The sequence below is a fragment of the Varroa destructor genome, unplaced genomic scaffold (assembly GCF_002443255.2).
Source record: "Varroa destructor unplaced genomic scaffold, Vdes_3.0 BEIS01000007.1, whole genome shotgun sequence".
Classification (NCBI taxonomy): domain Eukaryota; kingdom Metazoa; phylum Arthropoda; class Arachnida; order Mesostigmata; family Varroidae; genus Varroa; species Varroa destructor.
The window spans coordinates 1,462,193-1,478,798 of record NW_019211460.1 but is presented as its reverse complement, the minus strand read 5'-3'; the positions used below and the strand labels follow the sequence as shown (position 1 = coordinate 1,478,798).

Sequence of the window (16,606 nt, the reverse complement as noted above, 5' to 3'; positions counted from 1 at the left end):
GTTTTTTTTTCCAAATATATAGTAAACTCGGTGATAAATGTATAACTAAATAACAAAGCATCATGGCAATAGTACAGACAGCTATCAACTTTAATGGTAGCGTAGTAATTCTTTATTCTTCCTTTTATCGCTTATTTTCTTGACTATAAATACCTGAAAACAATATTTCCTTAATTCTGAGATTTGAACTAGCGTGGCATGGGATTTTAATTAAAGGGATGCGCATTAGCCATCCAGTCCACGCCATCTTTTGTTAAATAAGCTAACTATATATAACTCCATATAAAAAAATATCGTTTCTTGCTGACTGATTGGCTCGTATCTGTATTCGAATCTGGCGCGCTCGCGAAGTGTCAGTACTGCAATGTCTGCGGTCATGTGGTTTCGCATTAAGATCTCGTGAACAATAACAGAGTACTATAGCAATAGTTGGTGAGAAACAGAGATTGTAGTGTGTAGTGCTATTTTGTGTGAAGACACTATTTTAAGTGCAGTAAGTTGGCGATTTGTTTTACGTAAAGTTCCACTATGGGAGCGGGAGTGCTCGCAATTCTCTTTTTTACGATATTCTGGGGTTTAATAGGCATTGTTGTTCCAATTTTCATTCCCCGTCGCGAAAATCGACCGTAAGTAAAACTTTTGGCATCTGACGACGCACTATAGACTTAGTTGAGTGTAACCATAGTTTTCATACTACAAGGCTCATAGAAAAAGGAAAGTCTGTAATTATAACAATTTCATACATTACGCATGTATCGTTAGTTTGAACTATCTGCATAAATCAAACTGAAAAACAACTGCAGCTTTTTTTCGCCACCAGAAAATTCTTAACTGCCATTATTGATAGTGAATCGTAGATGTATCTATCACAGTAGGATTGATTTACTACTTTTTGTCTGATCCAAAGGAAAACTCTTTATATAGAAATAATTGAGCCATACCACTGAGCTAAAAGGTGGGCTGGAAAGCAGGAGTATTATTTTAAAGAGTGATGATTGACTTAATTTAGAAAATCAATTTAGAAAATTCGTAGAACTTAAAAAGATCTTGTTATTTTTTTCAAATTGTTTTAGGTTGATCCAAGTATGCATCTCGCTAACGGCAGTGTGTTGCTACGTCTTGTAAGTTTAACTATTACATTACACTTATTTCACCAGCATTGTTTACGTGGCGCAAGCGAAATAATTCTGCTTTTAAAACATGATTGAGTCATAGGATTTGCGTTTGTTAATGTACGGATTTATATAGTGACCCACCTTTAGGTCATTCTTCAAGTAAAAGCGAATGAATCGCTTGTAAGACATTCAGTATACTCGCAACAAAATGTAAATACTTCTTCACTTTATTTTAGTATATGTTTTTCTATTTCTTTAATAGTTCCAGTTTGTAATAATCTTTTAACTAGAGTAGCAACTGTCATGACGTTTGAACAACTCGCAGTCCAAGTTGAAGATGAATGCATAAAGTTAACACTGTGAGGAATATAGAAGTATATTACGTATAAAGTATACTACGAATGATCAATTATTTTATATAATTTTAGGCATAACATTACAAAAAGTGGAATCGGTAGACAGATTAAGTAGTTAAGAAAGTATAATATTATCTAAAGCCGGAAAAACTGACTGATCTAAAAGATACGTAACTAGCTATAATGCTAACGCAGTTTTTCTAGATAAGATACTCTATTATATACGCCATATTATAAGGATGTACAGAAGTATTTCATGCAGTATTCCACTATTTCGTGTAATTTCGAATCTTATCGTAAGTAAAATTGGTACTAATGACGACTCGTTGACAGCTGGCTGTGTACATACATGGCGCAGATGAATCCCTTGATCGGACCTATGCTAACGAAGGATACGCTCTGGGCAATCGACGCGTATTGGGGTGGTCACGATAGCTCGGCATTAGTGTCTGCGTCTACCCCGGGTCCCTAGAAACCCTCATGCATAAAATCGTTGCAAATTTGGAACAGAGCGCAAAGACAAAGACCCTCAATGAAATTTTGAACAGTCACAAAAGCTAGGTCCACATTTTCTACTTGAACATAAAGAAGTGGACGAAACCAAATTGTTATCTTTCATGTTCCTCAGCTATCAGGAGAGTTTTACGCAGCCCACAGTCATCTGTTCATAGACATGCGGAAATGAACGTCGTGTCAAAAAATCTTAGAAGAATATAAAAAAAAATAATTGCTAAACTATACGAACGACCGACATAGATAACACAAGGGCGAACAGGGTTGAACAAAAAAGAATGTAAAATATATCTAATTCTATCGATGCTTTTGAAAAAGCGAAACTGAGAGAATATATTTTTTCAAAAAAAAAATTGGCCATGATTGTGTATGACGACAATTCTCTAGTAGCTTAAGCTAATTCAACTTACTACAGTAGCTATTGCTAATGAATCTAAGAAGCTGTATAAATGGACATGTTAATGACTTAAATCAAGAGTGTTGTTTAATGCTGTTTGCAAGCGCAGATATAAAAATGTATTACAAATATACCATTTATGTAGAGCATTTATTATCTAAAAGAAAAATTAGAACGGTAATAAAATATGACTATGCAGTTTAATTGTACTTGTCTTCGCTTGATTTGAATATACGCGTATAGATCTTTAGTGGAATAAAATACGTGGAACGGCTACTTTCATAATTGTACACGATGTTCATATAGATTTGTTAGTGCCTCTGTTACTTAGGGTCGTATATATATATTTAATACAGCTGCGTTATTCAATGCAGCTGTAAAACAAGTCTGTACAGTGTCGCACTTGGATGATCGCGTCCTTAGACTCAATCAAGACACTACTTTTTAAAAATCAACATATAGTTTATTTTAAATATCTTTTTGGATTCGCATACCATTGCCATAAAATCGCGTTATTTAGAGCTCCCTTGGAAACATCTCATCATTATAATAATCTAAAGAATATCTTTCAGTCAGGGTTCGCTGTTGTTCTCCTCAGTAAATAATCGCGGTTTACCTTTATAGCATCGTCGCCATCAGCATCACCTATCAATCATAATAATAACGATATTCACGCTAAATAATATCCTCAGCATTATCGCTATGGTCATCCATGAAAAAATTAACATTGTTTCGTCATTATTATCATAGTTCTTGTCCTATAATCGTTAGCGCGTGATAAAATACAACGTTTCTTTCTTTCAGTTATAGTTCTCCTTTGGATTTTCTTTTTTTTAACACTCATTTTTTGTATACAAATCAATCAATCAATGTAGCTCGCGACAATTATGATTGTATAATAATAATAGTCGATTAATTCAGCACGTCAGTTGATTGCAACTTATCACTGGCTTCTTCCTGGCTTTTCCAAGTTCCTCCGCTTTGCTATCATCTCGGAGCAGAAAACGGGCTTTTCTGCATGAGCCCGCGTTACGACGAAAGATCAGCGAATACGAAAACGTCCGTTCAAGGTGTTGTTGTTATAACAACTGTCAGTTTCTTCCCAAAGAGGAGTGGACATTGACTTTTTTCTTTTTTCCCTATTTTCTACCTAGGTAGCCAAATTCACGTGCTGTTCTTTTCTCATGAATAATAAATCTACATTAATACCTTTATAAACTTCACATATGGGTGAATTATCGTAATCATGCCTTCTTACATGTCCACTTTCTCCCTCTTTTTTTTTATATGAAAGTGCAACACTAAGTGTTTTCGGTATCTCCACCATTTTTAGGTATAAGAAACTCGCTCATCTGCTTTCATCAATCCCTCATTTATCATACTCTTCGCTTATCGTCGTATCTTTGTGCACTGCATATCTGCGTCGCCTTGAGCGCGGACTTTCACCTCTCGGTTTTCCGTGACCTATAAAATTAACAACCCTTTTTGTATATCCGTTAGAATAATAGCTTGTTTCGCCACTTTTTTTTTCTACTTTCTCTTTTTGCGCAATACACACAGTGCGTTTTTCGACACGACGCGCAATGAAAAAAATGACCCCCGTTTCCAATTAAATGTGTTTGCACTAGCACATCCTTTCATTTGTTTCTGGACTCTAGACCTTGGATTAATTGTTAGTCATTAGAAAATTATTCATATTGTGAGCACTGCCAGGAGGTTTTCCCTTAATTAAGTTAACACATACATACATACATGTATATTTTGTCATGTGTTCTAATAGCAGAATGGGTGAAAATTCTTATTAATAGTGTACAGATCTAGCTATGCGCACGCTTGCGTGGAGTCTAAAGGTTTTTCCACCAGCGACGATAAAAAAGCTAACCTCATTGTTTGACCAAGCCTGTCTCATTAACTAAACGTTGGGTTATTAGAGCCTCTCGGTTTTCGATCTTTTCTAAAACAACCTGTCGGTCATTGTTGTGACGAAGAGACTGGTTTTTCCAATCTCCTTGTTTCTTCTAATCTCGCGCTTGTCGCGATCCGCGAATTGTGTTTATTATATCAACGGTGTGTTATAGTATGTGCTTCTGCCAGATAGAGACTAAGCGATTTTGCTATAGTGCATTGTTAACACAGGTGGTCGTCGTATCATAATTAAGTTACTAGCTAACTAGTACGACAAGCAACTCGTACATTTTTAATCATTTGCTTCTTCACGAACGAGTTTCCCTGAGCCACCGTCGCCATGTAATCCATCACGACATAGAATCGCAGCACGATAGAGCGTTTCACACGACTCACTTGACTTTGTTACGTTTGCGTTCTGAACAATCCGCATAACTTACAATAGGATCGCCATAACAACAGATGTTTTTGTTGCTGTCTGAATTTGTAAATCTGTTTTTGCTTCTTCCTAGATATAAGCGATAATATACTACTGTGTTTTTCTATGTATATTTTTCATATATGTATAGAGCGTCGTGTGGGTCAATCAGGGAATACCTAATAACAACAGAAAGAAATATTACATGGTTCGGACAGGTCTCTTAATGGAACTCGTTCTATCTTGTATGTAAGTGAATGCATACTTGAAGTTAACGTTAATAATAATAAACTCAATTATTAATATTGCGTCGTGGCGATGGCTGCGGTTTTTATTTATATTTGTCCCTCATATCGGTTAGATTTATTATAATAAGTCTTTCAGATGCACATTCATGTCAAATTGACGTCACTATTTATAACAAACCAGATCAACCGATTCTTAACAATGGGCATAATTATTTTATAATTATAATAGTAAAAGTATGCGTTACTTAGTATTGATCGTTGATCTTGGTCTATTGTTTTTCTCTGCTTTCCAGAGACGACAACAAGGCCATGTTTCTATTCTATAATAATAGTTATAACTAGATCGTGACTCGGCTGCCAACCAAGCAAATCGTTACGCTCAACCACACTCCTTTCAAGCTCCTGCAGACTCACCTTTTTCAGGCCCTAAGTTCAAAGTTCAAAAATTGTTTTCCGACCTGATCAGCTCCACAACATATCACCCCTATGTGCTTTAGCATCATTTGAGAAAATACATATTAGCGAGAAGCCGACCGTCAAAGCGGTTTGCAAGCAGTAATACTGTCTTTGCTTGCTAAAATAAGTGCGAAACAGTAACATGGTGACATATCAACCAGTAGGGTACAATTATCTTTCCATTTCGGCAATTTTTAACACTGCTTGTTTCACATTTAACGTTGAAATCCGTCTCAAAATAATACAGCAAAAGAGGCAGGCTCTTAAGTAATGCTACAGGCTTCACCCAGATCACAACGTTGCAAGGCTGACAACTTGTACACAGAATCTCACAGGCAGATATTGAAGATAGTACAAATAGTAGGATTTTTACGGCTAAAATCATTGTTAGTATCCATTAGACGTCTATCACCACCTAGTGGGTCAATAGGTGACCTGCGAAAATGAGCCAACTAGAAGAAGTCCGATCACTAAATTCGTTTTCGAAGTGTGGATTCGGCTGATATAGAAATGACGAATGTTGATACTAGGTGAAGGTTATGGAGACAATTTCGGCTGAAAATTTGTTTTTTTTTCTCTAGATATCTTCTACTCCTCGATGGCCCTAGCCTCCGGTAAGAAGGTCTCCCACAGTTGCGCAAGTTGTTGTTGAGTCTCGAGAAGGCACTCCATATAGCGTATAATCGAATTCTTGAATTCTTCGATTCGCTTCACTTCGAATCCTTCCACTTCGTGCTTAATAACCTTTGAAATCTAAAAAACAATATTTCAAGTTGACACTTATGACATAAGAGATTCAACAATCTACGTAAGAATATGGGGTGAGACAAGCGCAATACTCACAAATAGAATACTACTAAAATTGCCTTAACTAAAAGTCGCTAGTGAAGAAATAATAATAATGTGACAATATGTATCGATGACAAGTGTGACACATCGATGCAAAAGTCTCATTAAAGAACGCATGTGAAATCTATTTGGATAGTAACCGTTTTTATTACCTATAGTCAACTATATACGTAACGGAGGTTATGACATAACGCTGGCTTATGTGATTCATTCCCCACCTGTCGGAATTCTTCTTCTCCACGCTCGACTTTGGCTTCCCATTCCTCAACTTCGTTACGGGCAGTGGGAATTCGATCAGAACGGGCGGCTAACTGATATCGGTTGAGCTGTTCACGCTTTTTGGTAAGCGTTTGCTGAGCGTGTTGCCAGGTTTGGTATACCTTGACCCTCTGGTGGAACGCGTCCTTGATCGCTCCTACGAGACCGATGTAGTCCTGATTACAGGATAACATCAGAAGATCGTTAAGGGCACGCATTTAAAGTAATAATTCATCCAATCCAATACATTGGAACATTGTTACAACACTTGTATAGTTGGATCATATAAATAAAAACAAACAAACTCTTATTGAATAACTTTATGCCGACTGTCTCATAGAATGCCATTCATTTTTTTGTTTAATTTATTTGGTTTCCTGGAAACAACGGATGTGTATTCTTACTATAAACATGCGAATATTTTCAGAACCTGCATTAACATCCAAACCTACCTTAAGGAGCTCCGCCAGAAGGAAAAAGTCGTGATTGGCCTGTTGGCTCTGGGTTTGCTCGACCTTCTCATGAAGTTCAGAAAGCTTACTCAAACACCTGTAGTAATAGAAAAAGCTCCCGCATTATAACTATTACACAAGGGCTAAAGATTCAGGTAGACGGATGTAGTAGTAGTTTACTTCGATGTTTCGATATATTCGATTCGAGAACAGATAATTTTATAATAACTATAAGTTACCTTGAGAGTCCGGTGTGCTCCTCGCAATTGCCAAGCATCGCCGCACTACGGGCAAATATGCCCGAATTGGCAGCCAATTCCCGTCGTTGCGTTACCATAAAATCAAGGGATGTATGAAGTTTCCGCAACTGAATGTCCAGATTGTCGATGAAAACCGTTTTATCCTCGAACCACTACACACAGTGGCAGCCGTTTGAACAAGATATAAAAGCAGGAATAGATCAAAAGAGAAATGACCACATGTTAAGTACGTAACACTTAATATGGCGGAGTACGTCTGTGCTCTCAGTGTCTTTCAAAAAAATCGTTTGACTCTAACGATTTTAGCTATGCAAAAACACGACTTGAATCACAAGTTGAATTGTCTAGTTCTAGGATTAGGCTGAGCAAAAGACGATGTTAGATTTTTTAGATAAGAAAACGTTCCTGATGACTTCCTCGAACACCGACCCATGCGCTTAATAAAAACTGTTGCCAATAGTAACAATTAACCCTATCATTTTGAGTACATCCTTAGAGTGTATTCATTTTAATATATAAACAAATCGCATAGAAAATATTATTTCATTTCATGGACCCTCCCGTAAATATGTGAACGGTATCTGATTTTTACTTCCAGAAATGAATTAGATAGTCGATATTCACATGCAGTTGCATATCAAGTTACGTGTTCATCGCTTAAAGTTGAAAAAAATCAAAGGTTTTTATGATTTTATTTCATTATTGCGAGACAATAAAAACGGGATGCATACAAAATGAAAGCGAAATCAAGGTTGAATTAAGTCTGCATTTAGCGATACATAACAACATTGCCTGCGTAGTCTAGTAAACCGCTATCGGCTAATATCTATTGAGAGACGCTATAATTTAGTATGGAAAACTGAGCTTGTTCATAAAAAAATACTGTATATAATTATCGGCTAATACCTGGAGGTGAAATTCCGGCCGCTGAATTGACTGTGTATGTGCATCAGTTGTAGACGCAGCATGAAAAATCGTGTCCATATACAATACAACACGAGGTAGTAATTACACATGATAACAGCATCAATGACCACAAAAATAGTTAAGTGATAAACATGGAATGTATATATGGGTTGTGTTTATTTCAAACGTGTACAAAGACGGTAAGTGAGGAAGATCTACATTGTGATATAGGTATAAGAAAGGTGTCATTTAAGGCGTTTGTCAATGAATTATTGTGAGGATTAGTAGTATATTATTTCTACCTACAAGCGCAGGTTTTGCTGTTGTGTTGATGAGTTAGGATGTTTATAAAAGATTTCATACTATGATCTACGTACGATCTCTAATCGTAGCATACATTATAACATATAAACCACAGAAAATTTCAGAAATAAAAATATGGGAAACACACAATGTTACAATTGCAAACAACTCCAACGACTTCGAGCGATTCACCTATTGACACATGGGTATCTCCTATTTTTTTCTCAAACAGGAACGTGAAAATACATTCTTTCAACGATGATTGGATTAAGTTCTAGAGAACTGTTCTCTAGCCTGTGCAGGTCGCAAATCGTCATTTTTCATTTTGTATCATTTACGACACCACTAAGTTAGACGGCTTGTGATTTCCATTAAACGATGATGGCAAAACACAAGATACTAACACTGTCATTTTCATCCATTTTGTAGGTGATTTTATTAACCGTGTCACCGACCCGGCTAATCAGCTTGATAACGCCAGCACCGGAAAGCGCTGAAGTGTGCGTCGATTTTGGCAAATCACCTTCTAATTCAAGAAACTCCCGGAAATCAGGATCAGCGACAAGAACGGGGTGACGAGATACTCGTCTCAAGAATCGTTCCAACTGGCAGCGGCGTCGCTCTACGAATTCGTCCGTGGCAACTTCCTCTTTGCCCATTTTTACCTGATTAGGTTTAAGGAATCTTCGGTCATTATATATTCTTTCCTATTTAATAAACATTAATTATCCGTAGTGTATGCATTATCACAAATGCTACTAAAATTCTACAGCTTGCTTAATGCGCATAAAAACTGAATTGTTCTACAAAAACGGATGTTACCAATCAATGTATGTCAAATTACCGAATAATTGCTAGACCAAAATTTTTCAAACGGGCTTTTTAATACGAATCGATGAGAGAGTTCACCTTCAACAACTTTTTTGAATAGAAAAGATCTCCTACCTTCGTCATGCCTACAACGTTCTTCTCTGGCGCAGGCGGTACAATTCGGCCGGCTGCGAGGTGTTTCTCGACGAGTTTTTCATAAAGACCGAGGAAGTCAGAAAAGCGCCTTGATACCGTAAAGTCACCTTTTTTGAAGAATCCAAGATTGGTCTTTGTGATAATTTTGTACACTAGATAGGCGCTCATACCATCACCGACTTTTGTGGGCTGAGAGACTTTCAGGTCGATGAAACGGTCGTCAGGCTGACCATTGGCGCTCTGAAATCGTGTTGGTCTAAGTTGAAAAATAAGCGATTGTATTTCATAAATAGAAAAAAAAACTATTACATTTAGTAAAAAATATCACGTTTTTACGATTGACAACATTTTCCCGATTCATTGTATGTTGTCATTACGTATAGCTATCTTTTTTTTTTATCAATACATAATTAAGGGATTCAGGTCTTGCTATTGACTTCAGTAGTTCCTGTTCAAACAGAGTCGCTCAGTGGAACGGTGTAGAGTCTGCATCAAAACACGCAACCAAGATGCAATGCATTTTGTGTTTAAAAATGACAGACGCAATCAAAAGAAAAACTATCCTTCTCACCACAGTAACGACGGTTTTAAGTAATACATAAACTTAATTGCAAGTCAGTGCTCTTTTGGCAAGCCAATTTAATGCTACGGATTTATATCATTAACAATGAACCGATATGATATCGTTCCTGAAACATCCATGAAGTGAATTATTCGCGAAACTGACGTAAGTAGAACAGAATTTATTAACAAGGTTTATGCAATACCCTAATATATTGTCCAGTCATATGATGTCTCATCATTACATAATTAAAGATAAACGCAGTTTTCTAACGAAATAACTAGATACCCAAGGTTTAAAATCAAACACCAATATAAACTGCCACGTACACCAACGGCAGTCAATTTGATTTGATTTCACTTACAATGGTATTGAGGAACTGTTGTGTCTGCTGCTTATGGATGCTATGGCTGTTGTCGTTGTTATTTGTATTAGTAGCTGTGTTACTTGCGTGAAGCATAGCTGGGGGCCCGGATGAGTCGGGATCCGTTGGAGCAGGTGGGACCTAAAGCAATAAGTTCTCAGATTTCGGCCAAAACTGATATCCTATACGTTGTTTGACATGAGCATTTATTATTCTTCTTGTCATCTTTGAAATAGGAGGGAATACCTATTTCTAAACCATTGCTATTTTAAAGTCAAAGGGAAACCTGGATATGAGCACATTGCTATAATATAACCTGAATTTGCCTACTTCTAGACTAACTTGTTCGAGAGGCGAAAGATGACGGTGGTCCTCTACCGAAGTCTGTTTTGCGGCCTCGTCATTGTCGAGACCAGTTTGTCTCCTTGTGACATCCGCAGGATCATCATCGTTGAGGTCGATGTCTTCTGCAGCCTCAAGGATGTTATGATTCAGTTCTTGTTGACCTGCTGTGATTTTTCGGTTGTCTCCTTCACCTTTCCCGCCGCCGCCGCCAACACCGCCCAGTGACTAAAATCAACGTGTTATTAACATATGTACGTGGACGATTATTCATCATTTTTATCTTTATTTAACAAAGGCATACTTAGGTAAGTTTATTACATGAACTATTCACATGGAAACTGGAATAACCTGAATTAACCATAAAGGTTAAGTAGATAACGAATAGTCTGTGAGTTCGTAGATGTTACTATCTATAGTACGGCTTACAATGTAACAACAGATAAAATTGTAAATTTGTCACGTACAAGTGATTTAGCGCCTGTAAAGTCATAACTGCATTCTTTTATTTAAAAGTTGGCTCAGAACATAAAAAGGTTCATGTTAACACGTTAAGCAAACACTGTTGTTTTTTTGAAATTTCTGAATGTCAAGATGTATGCATATCCATTTAACGGGAACTTATCAAATTATTAAGTAAGTTAAACTAAACAAATTATTAAGTGATAGTTGTGTTCTATACACACTCGATAACTTACTTTAAGTCCGTAAGTGACTGTACAAGAATCACGACGTCTATTTTACTTTTTTCATGAGTTTTGTTTCAACCAAAAATCAGATACATAAACTGAGTCATCTAAGACTCTCAAAAAATGCGCTTAAACTTATTAATAATTTTCACGAGATGCCATTGTCTTAGTGTTGATATCTATGACTCATGAATTTCGTGAATGACACAATATTTTCCCTGCCGCACGAGGATATTACTGTATTGATAATATAGCGTGCAAACAGCAACAGATATTAAACCTCTATTACGCGGTCTATGAAATCGGTCCTCGACATAATTACATTGTCAAATATAATATTGAGATGTGAACAATGTTTCTGTTGACTCGGAGCAATTGCGCCTCGTCCTTTGGTTCGCTTTCTTAAACTTTTAAAATTTGTTAAACTTAAACGCATATATATTTAGGTTACTTCACGTGGTTTCAATTTTCCAAGGAATTACAGCTTTTTTTAACAGACTAAACAATTTATAGTTTCTTTCCAAAAGCTCATTCCGAGAGTAACAGCCTGATCCAACAATAAAACCTTGGAGTACAACTACGTTACCTAGCTTTTGATTTCCGATTGCTGATCAACTCATAATGCTCATATTAATATATTCATCCACGGAGTCGACACAATTGGTTACTGTAGTAAGAGCATATTAATACTTTTTATATTACTAATACTTTAATACTTATAGGACGACTTACGCAGTATCGTAGCTCAAACAACGCATTACAACAACAGCTTTGTGCTTTCTCAACTCTCCCTTGGAAGGTCTTTCAACTCTAAAGAGTAGTACTCTACCTATCACAGCAATGCTACAAGACATAGCATCGACAATTAATAAGATGTTAACAATTGTTCTAGGATACAGGATCACGGTTCTTTTTAGAAACATTAAAAAAAAAAGAGGAGATTATTCGAAATGTATTCGATTTGATTTTTCACTATTTCAAAAAAGGTATTGGCAATTCATATTTATTATAGTAGTATAAAAAACGTTATGGCATTGAAACATACCGTGAATAACAAACTAAAAGCAATGAATGATAGGAGCTTCATTCACATCTCATATTTGAGTTAATTTATTATGCGCTAACAACGACGGAGGCAAATACAACAGCTCTAAAGAGTAACACGTAACTTACTCTATAAAATCTCACGTAGTTTAGGTTTTCAGTTTACGCTCCAAACACGCATCAATTATCGTTTAAGAAAGCTTCCAACACTGAATGAAGCAAATAACTTCAACTAAAATCTGCTAGTGACTTGATATCTCTTCAATTATACCTTGAAGTTCCCGCCGAACTGTTCCCTCAGTGCTTCAAAAAATTAGATAAGGGTAAAACCTGTATGATTGACCAATACAAATTGTCGGCATGGATATCCCTGGTCAAGGTTTTCATCTCGTCTGAGACTTCACCGTAAAAGCACCCGCATTTAGAGGGAATATAAGCGTTTTCAATGTGCTCAAGTATCTATTTCATTTTAATAAACAGTTTTCGGATAATTCAGCATTAAAACGGTTTAGCACCGGTTTATCTGGTAAATCCATTAAACTCTTGTCTGGCGTTGGCGTCGATGGTTGTCAAAGTCCTTTTTGAATCGGAGATTTACCTAGTGTAACGATCGACACCAACAGTCTAGCAGCAACAGCTTCTCTGTCCATAGAATGCTGCCTGGCTTATGGCAACGCCTCTTACGATGCGTTATGTATTCGCTCCAAGCGCCGCCGCTTTCTGCGGAAACAAAGTAGATGTACAGAGGAGTGCTCCTACAACAATGGTATTACTCATATTATTGATCAAATGTGTATCCTTTTGAAATTCTAGGTTTTCTATTGCATAAGAAGACATTTTAACTGGTTAAATATTTTAGAACAACGCGTCAGAAGTTTTTTCAGGTCCACGTCGAAACTTATGCATGGCATGCTCGAATTAAGTAAATACGGGTCTGTTCTGCAGTACTGTTCTATGGTAAGTACTACATTTGAACCAGCAACTACAGGTTGCCGTAGGCGTTTTAAGTGCGTAAGATAAATAAATGTCGTTTATTTCCAAGTATCCCATATTGTACCTCCTCTATTACGTCGAATGAAAAATGAATGACCTTGTCGTGGTGGCTTAGTCGGGTTAGAGAGACTATTTCGATCGCAAATTCTAAAAATTGCTAGTTTTAGTTTGCCAGCGGACATATATATACATAACTCGTAGCATTAACGTGCTCAGATAGACGTATCGTTAAACTATAACGATGTCTGACATTGACGAAACTATTACCTATATGATCGACATTCTTATCTTTTCATTATTAAATAAATAAAATCTTGTGTTTAGACAAACGTTGCAAATACACATTGAAAATTTCTCAGCGATCGAACAGCAATAAACTAGCAGCTCACGATTTCGGTCTGCTGATCTTCAAGCGGAGAAAACGATCCCTAAGGGTCGACTGCGCACATACAGCAGAACATAAACTTCAAATCGGTGTTTGAAAACAACATTAGCGGAGCTTAAAGAAAAAAGTTTCGCTAATGTTGTCCCCATAAATTTATGTGAGAGTAATTTTTACACAAATCGTAGGCCCTTTAGTTCAAATCCGCTTGCAGGCTCATTAATAAAGTCAATGTAAGGACTTCAAAAATCTATGCGAAATGTTTCTTGAGCAGCTGGTTTCGTTTCAAACTAATTAATTTAGTTGTCAGACTAATAACTAACATCAGTTCCGCATTGCTAATAAACAGAACATATAAGGGAACCAAGATTACAATAGCTGGAAGATATCAGAAGACACCAATAGAAATCTTTATGGCCAGCTACATAATTCGCACCTCTCTGCATTTTAGAGACAATAAAGAGCAATTTTCGGGAAAACTATGGCAATACGTAAATGATTTTCAAAATTATTTTTAACGCAAAGTCTGCTTCTTTTGCGCAAGTACAAAGATCGTATAATAAATCATACTGAATCCACGAAATACAGTTTAGCAATGGCATTGTAATGAGCTCAAAATTGCCGCCAATCATAGTATATTTAGTTAGTCTTTTGCACATATTTAAGTAGCGGCGGTTTTACAGACAAAATTTTGTTAAATTGCCGAATTAATTTTTTGAGGCAGAAAAATATTCCAAAATGAATTGCTCAGGGAGGCAAAAACAGACATAGATTTATATTTGCTGAAACCATCACAGAACGCTACGTTTTTACTAATTAGTGAATAACCCTGTTAACATAGTGACGCTCCGACCATCAATATTTCGAACTATTTCTATTTATCAGACTATGTAACATAATTCTCTCCCCTCCATTTAACCCGACCGCTACCTATAGCGTGTGCGATAACGACTGAACAGCGCCTTCTTACTGAGTCAATCAGTGAATGGGAAAGTGATTGCGCTTCGTTTGTCGCCCTGTAAAACCTGTCGGTTTCGCTCAGCTGAACTCTAATGAGCCATGACCTAAATTTTTTTCACGTTCACCGTACCAAATCAAAAAAGCAAAAGCGGCCGTTGATAAGCGACTAGATAATAAAAAGAAAAAGGTTTTGCCGCGTGAAGGTATCCGCATACAAACTCTACACAGCTGACAATTATGTCCATCAAAATACAGGGCTAGGTATCTCGGCTACTTTTCCTAACATTTTCATCTGTTTATCTATTCAGCCGTGCACAACCTGTTCGTTACTGAACGAACAAATACCAGAGCTTCTCGTAGTTCTTTCAGTTACTATCTTTTGAATGTATCGCCATTTATAGACGCCGGTAGGGGCGGCTCCGCCATTTCTTTCAACCAACTGTGAATGACACAACCTAAGTCGCTCCGGTTTCGCGAACGGTCAAAGCGAAAACGGGAAACCGAGAGAGGGCGGCTACACAAAAGGCTATAAATATACGATAGTCGCTAGCATTATAGCGACTGCAGCAGCTGCAACGGAAGCAGTCACAACACTATTCGGCCTTGTTGATTGCATACGCATATCACATACGGTTATTTACATTGCTGCCTTATTAAAGGTTGCTTCGACGGGTTCGATATTATTACTACGTAACTGAACATTTCATTCACTGCTGCTAGCTACAATAGACGACGACGACAACAACAACTAACTGCGAAACACCACTGTCGCAAGCGGTAGCTCTCATAATGTCACGTATGCATTAAACATTGACATATATCCTTGCACACTGGTTGATTGGCAGAGATTCACACACAAACAGATCAGAAGGGACTGGAAATTAACTTGGGTGACTAGCGAAGAAGCTGTCGGGTTCCCGCCGCCCTTCAACTTTCAAGGCACCTAACACACAAAAACGTATACAGACGACGAACACAGAAAATCGCAATTTAGTGATCGGCGATAACTGAATGTTGAAGCGACGGTTGTTTTGGGAGAGGTGTTGTGGCACCCATATGACACTAGAGATCATAGGAAAACGAAGAGAACATGATATTGACAGGATGGAGGAAAAGTTTTCGTTTACCTCGACAGTAGACACGAAAAGATCGTCGTCTTCGTAGCTGTCATACGGTTTCCTACTAGCTGATAGATCTTGCTGGAGCGGGTTACTCATTGTGGAACGAAAGGCAAAGTAACAAGTCGGTGGTCAATGACAGACAGACAGGCACGCACCCAAATCGTCGTTACGGAACGATGACGACAAGGAGGTCGATTTCGTTGCTGCTAGATGAGCAGACCGCTTCAATCACACCGACGTACAAACGTAAAACTCGAACGCCTAATGAAGAATGCTAATCGCCGTACTGGCTTGTACTGAACAAATACTTTACGGGTAATTTGCAATAGTTTTCTGTACTTTTACTGCTGCTTATGGAGGTGGTGCTGCTAGTGATAGCTGGCGCTCCGCTCAGTTGTCGAGAAACCCGTCTGCCATATTGTGCAAGAACTCCCCCACGCTAATGTTATGGGAAGGGCTTGTCATTGGCTAGTCGTCTGGGTGACAGCCAGGCGGGCTAAAAAAACAGGCCCTCGCGGGAGATTTAAGTACGGCAACCGAGCGCCTTGTGGTAAATGAATACACTCGACAAAAATTACTGAGCTGTCTTCTCTGTTACTAGACGATATTTTCATTCAAGATTGAAATTAACAATTTCTTGCTGTCTTTCACGATATCCATATCGTCACAATGTACGTTTTAAAAAGCAGGACGTTTGTAGGCACGATAAATTGTGGCTCAGCACATCATTATATAGAATATATAAGT

At 37.5% G+C, this 16,606-nt stretch overlaps 2 protein-coding genes across 3 annotated transcripts; one reads left to right on the top strand and one right to left on the bottom strand.

Annotated features, from left to right (window-relative positions):
- The first annotated feature begins 382 nt into the window (after nucleotides 1-382).
- On the top strand, nucleotides 383-2,585 carry LOC111253928 (V-type proton ATPase subunit e 2-like). Its single transcript, XM_022814180.2, has 3 exons — nucleotides 383-626; nucleotides 1,074-1,121; nucleotides 1,805-2,585. The coding sequence occupies exons 1-3, from the start codon at nucleotides 529-531 to the stop codon at nucleotides 1,941-1,943; spliced, it is 285 nt and encodes a 94-aa protein (XP_022669915.1). The 5' UTR covers nucleotides 383-528; the 3' UTR covers nucleotides 1,944-2,585.
- A 237-nt stretch (nucleotides 2,586-2,822) lies between these two features.
- On the bottom strand, nucleotides 2,823-16,290 carry Snx1 (sorting nexin 1). 2 transcript variants are annotated; one of them, XM_022814179.2, is made up of 9 exons: nucleotides 15,866-16,290; nucleotides 10,659-10,898; nucleotides 10,329-10,469; nucleotides 9,382-9,642; nucleotides 8,841-9,101; nucleotides 7,207-7,379; nucleotides 6,968-7,064; nucleotides 6,476-6,691; nucleotides 2,823-6,161 (listed from the first exon to the last, which is right to left on the bottom strand). In XM_022814179.2, exons 1-9 carry the CDS (start codon nucleotides 15,953-15,955, stop codon nucleotides 5,997-5,999), a joined length of 1,644 nt encoding a protein of 547 aa, XP_022669914.1. In that variant the 5' UTR covers nucleotides 15,956-16,290; the 3' UTR covers nucleotides 2,823-5,996. The 2 variants fall into 2 exon arrangements, with proteins under 2 accessions (XP_022669914.1, XP_086831650.1); XM_086975524.1 differs by having other exon boundaries at nucleotides 10,671-10,898; nucleotides 15,866-16,289.
- Between the last annotated feature and the right edge of the window lie 316 nt (nucleotides 16,291-16,606).

What these genes read in the sequence shown, in the direction of transcription:
- Snx1 (XM_022814179.2), bottom strand. Translation starts at nt 15,955, where the DNA reads ATGAGTAACCCGCTCCAGCAAGATCTATCAGCTAGTAGGAAACCGTAT. An exon ending in GAGCACACCGGACTCTCAAG is followed by an intron (nt 7,065 to 7,206) that starts GTAACTTATAGT and finishes CTATTACTACAG; the next exon opens with GTGTTTGAGTAAGCTTTCTG. An exon ending in GAGAAGAAGAATTCCGACAG is followed by an intron (nt 6,162 to 6,475) that starts GTGGGGAATGAA and finishes ATTGTTTTTTAG; the next exon opens with ATTTCAAAGGTTATTAAGCA.
- LOC111253928 (XM_022814180.2), top strand. Translation starts at nt 529, where the DNA reads ATGGGAGCGGGAGTGCTCGCAATTCTCTTTTTTACGATATTCTGGGGT. An exon ending in CCCCGTCGCGAAAATCGACC is followed by an intron (nt 627 to 1,073) that starts GTAAGTAAAACT and finishes AAATTGTTTTAG; the next exon opens with GTTGATCCAAGTATGCATCT. An exon ending in GCAGTGTGTTGCTACGTCTT is followed by an intron (nt 1,122 to 1,804) that starts GTAAGTTTAACT and finishes ACTCGTTGACAG; the next exon opens with CTGGCTGTGTACATACATGG.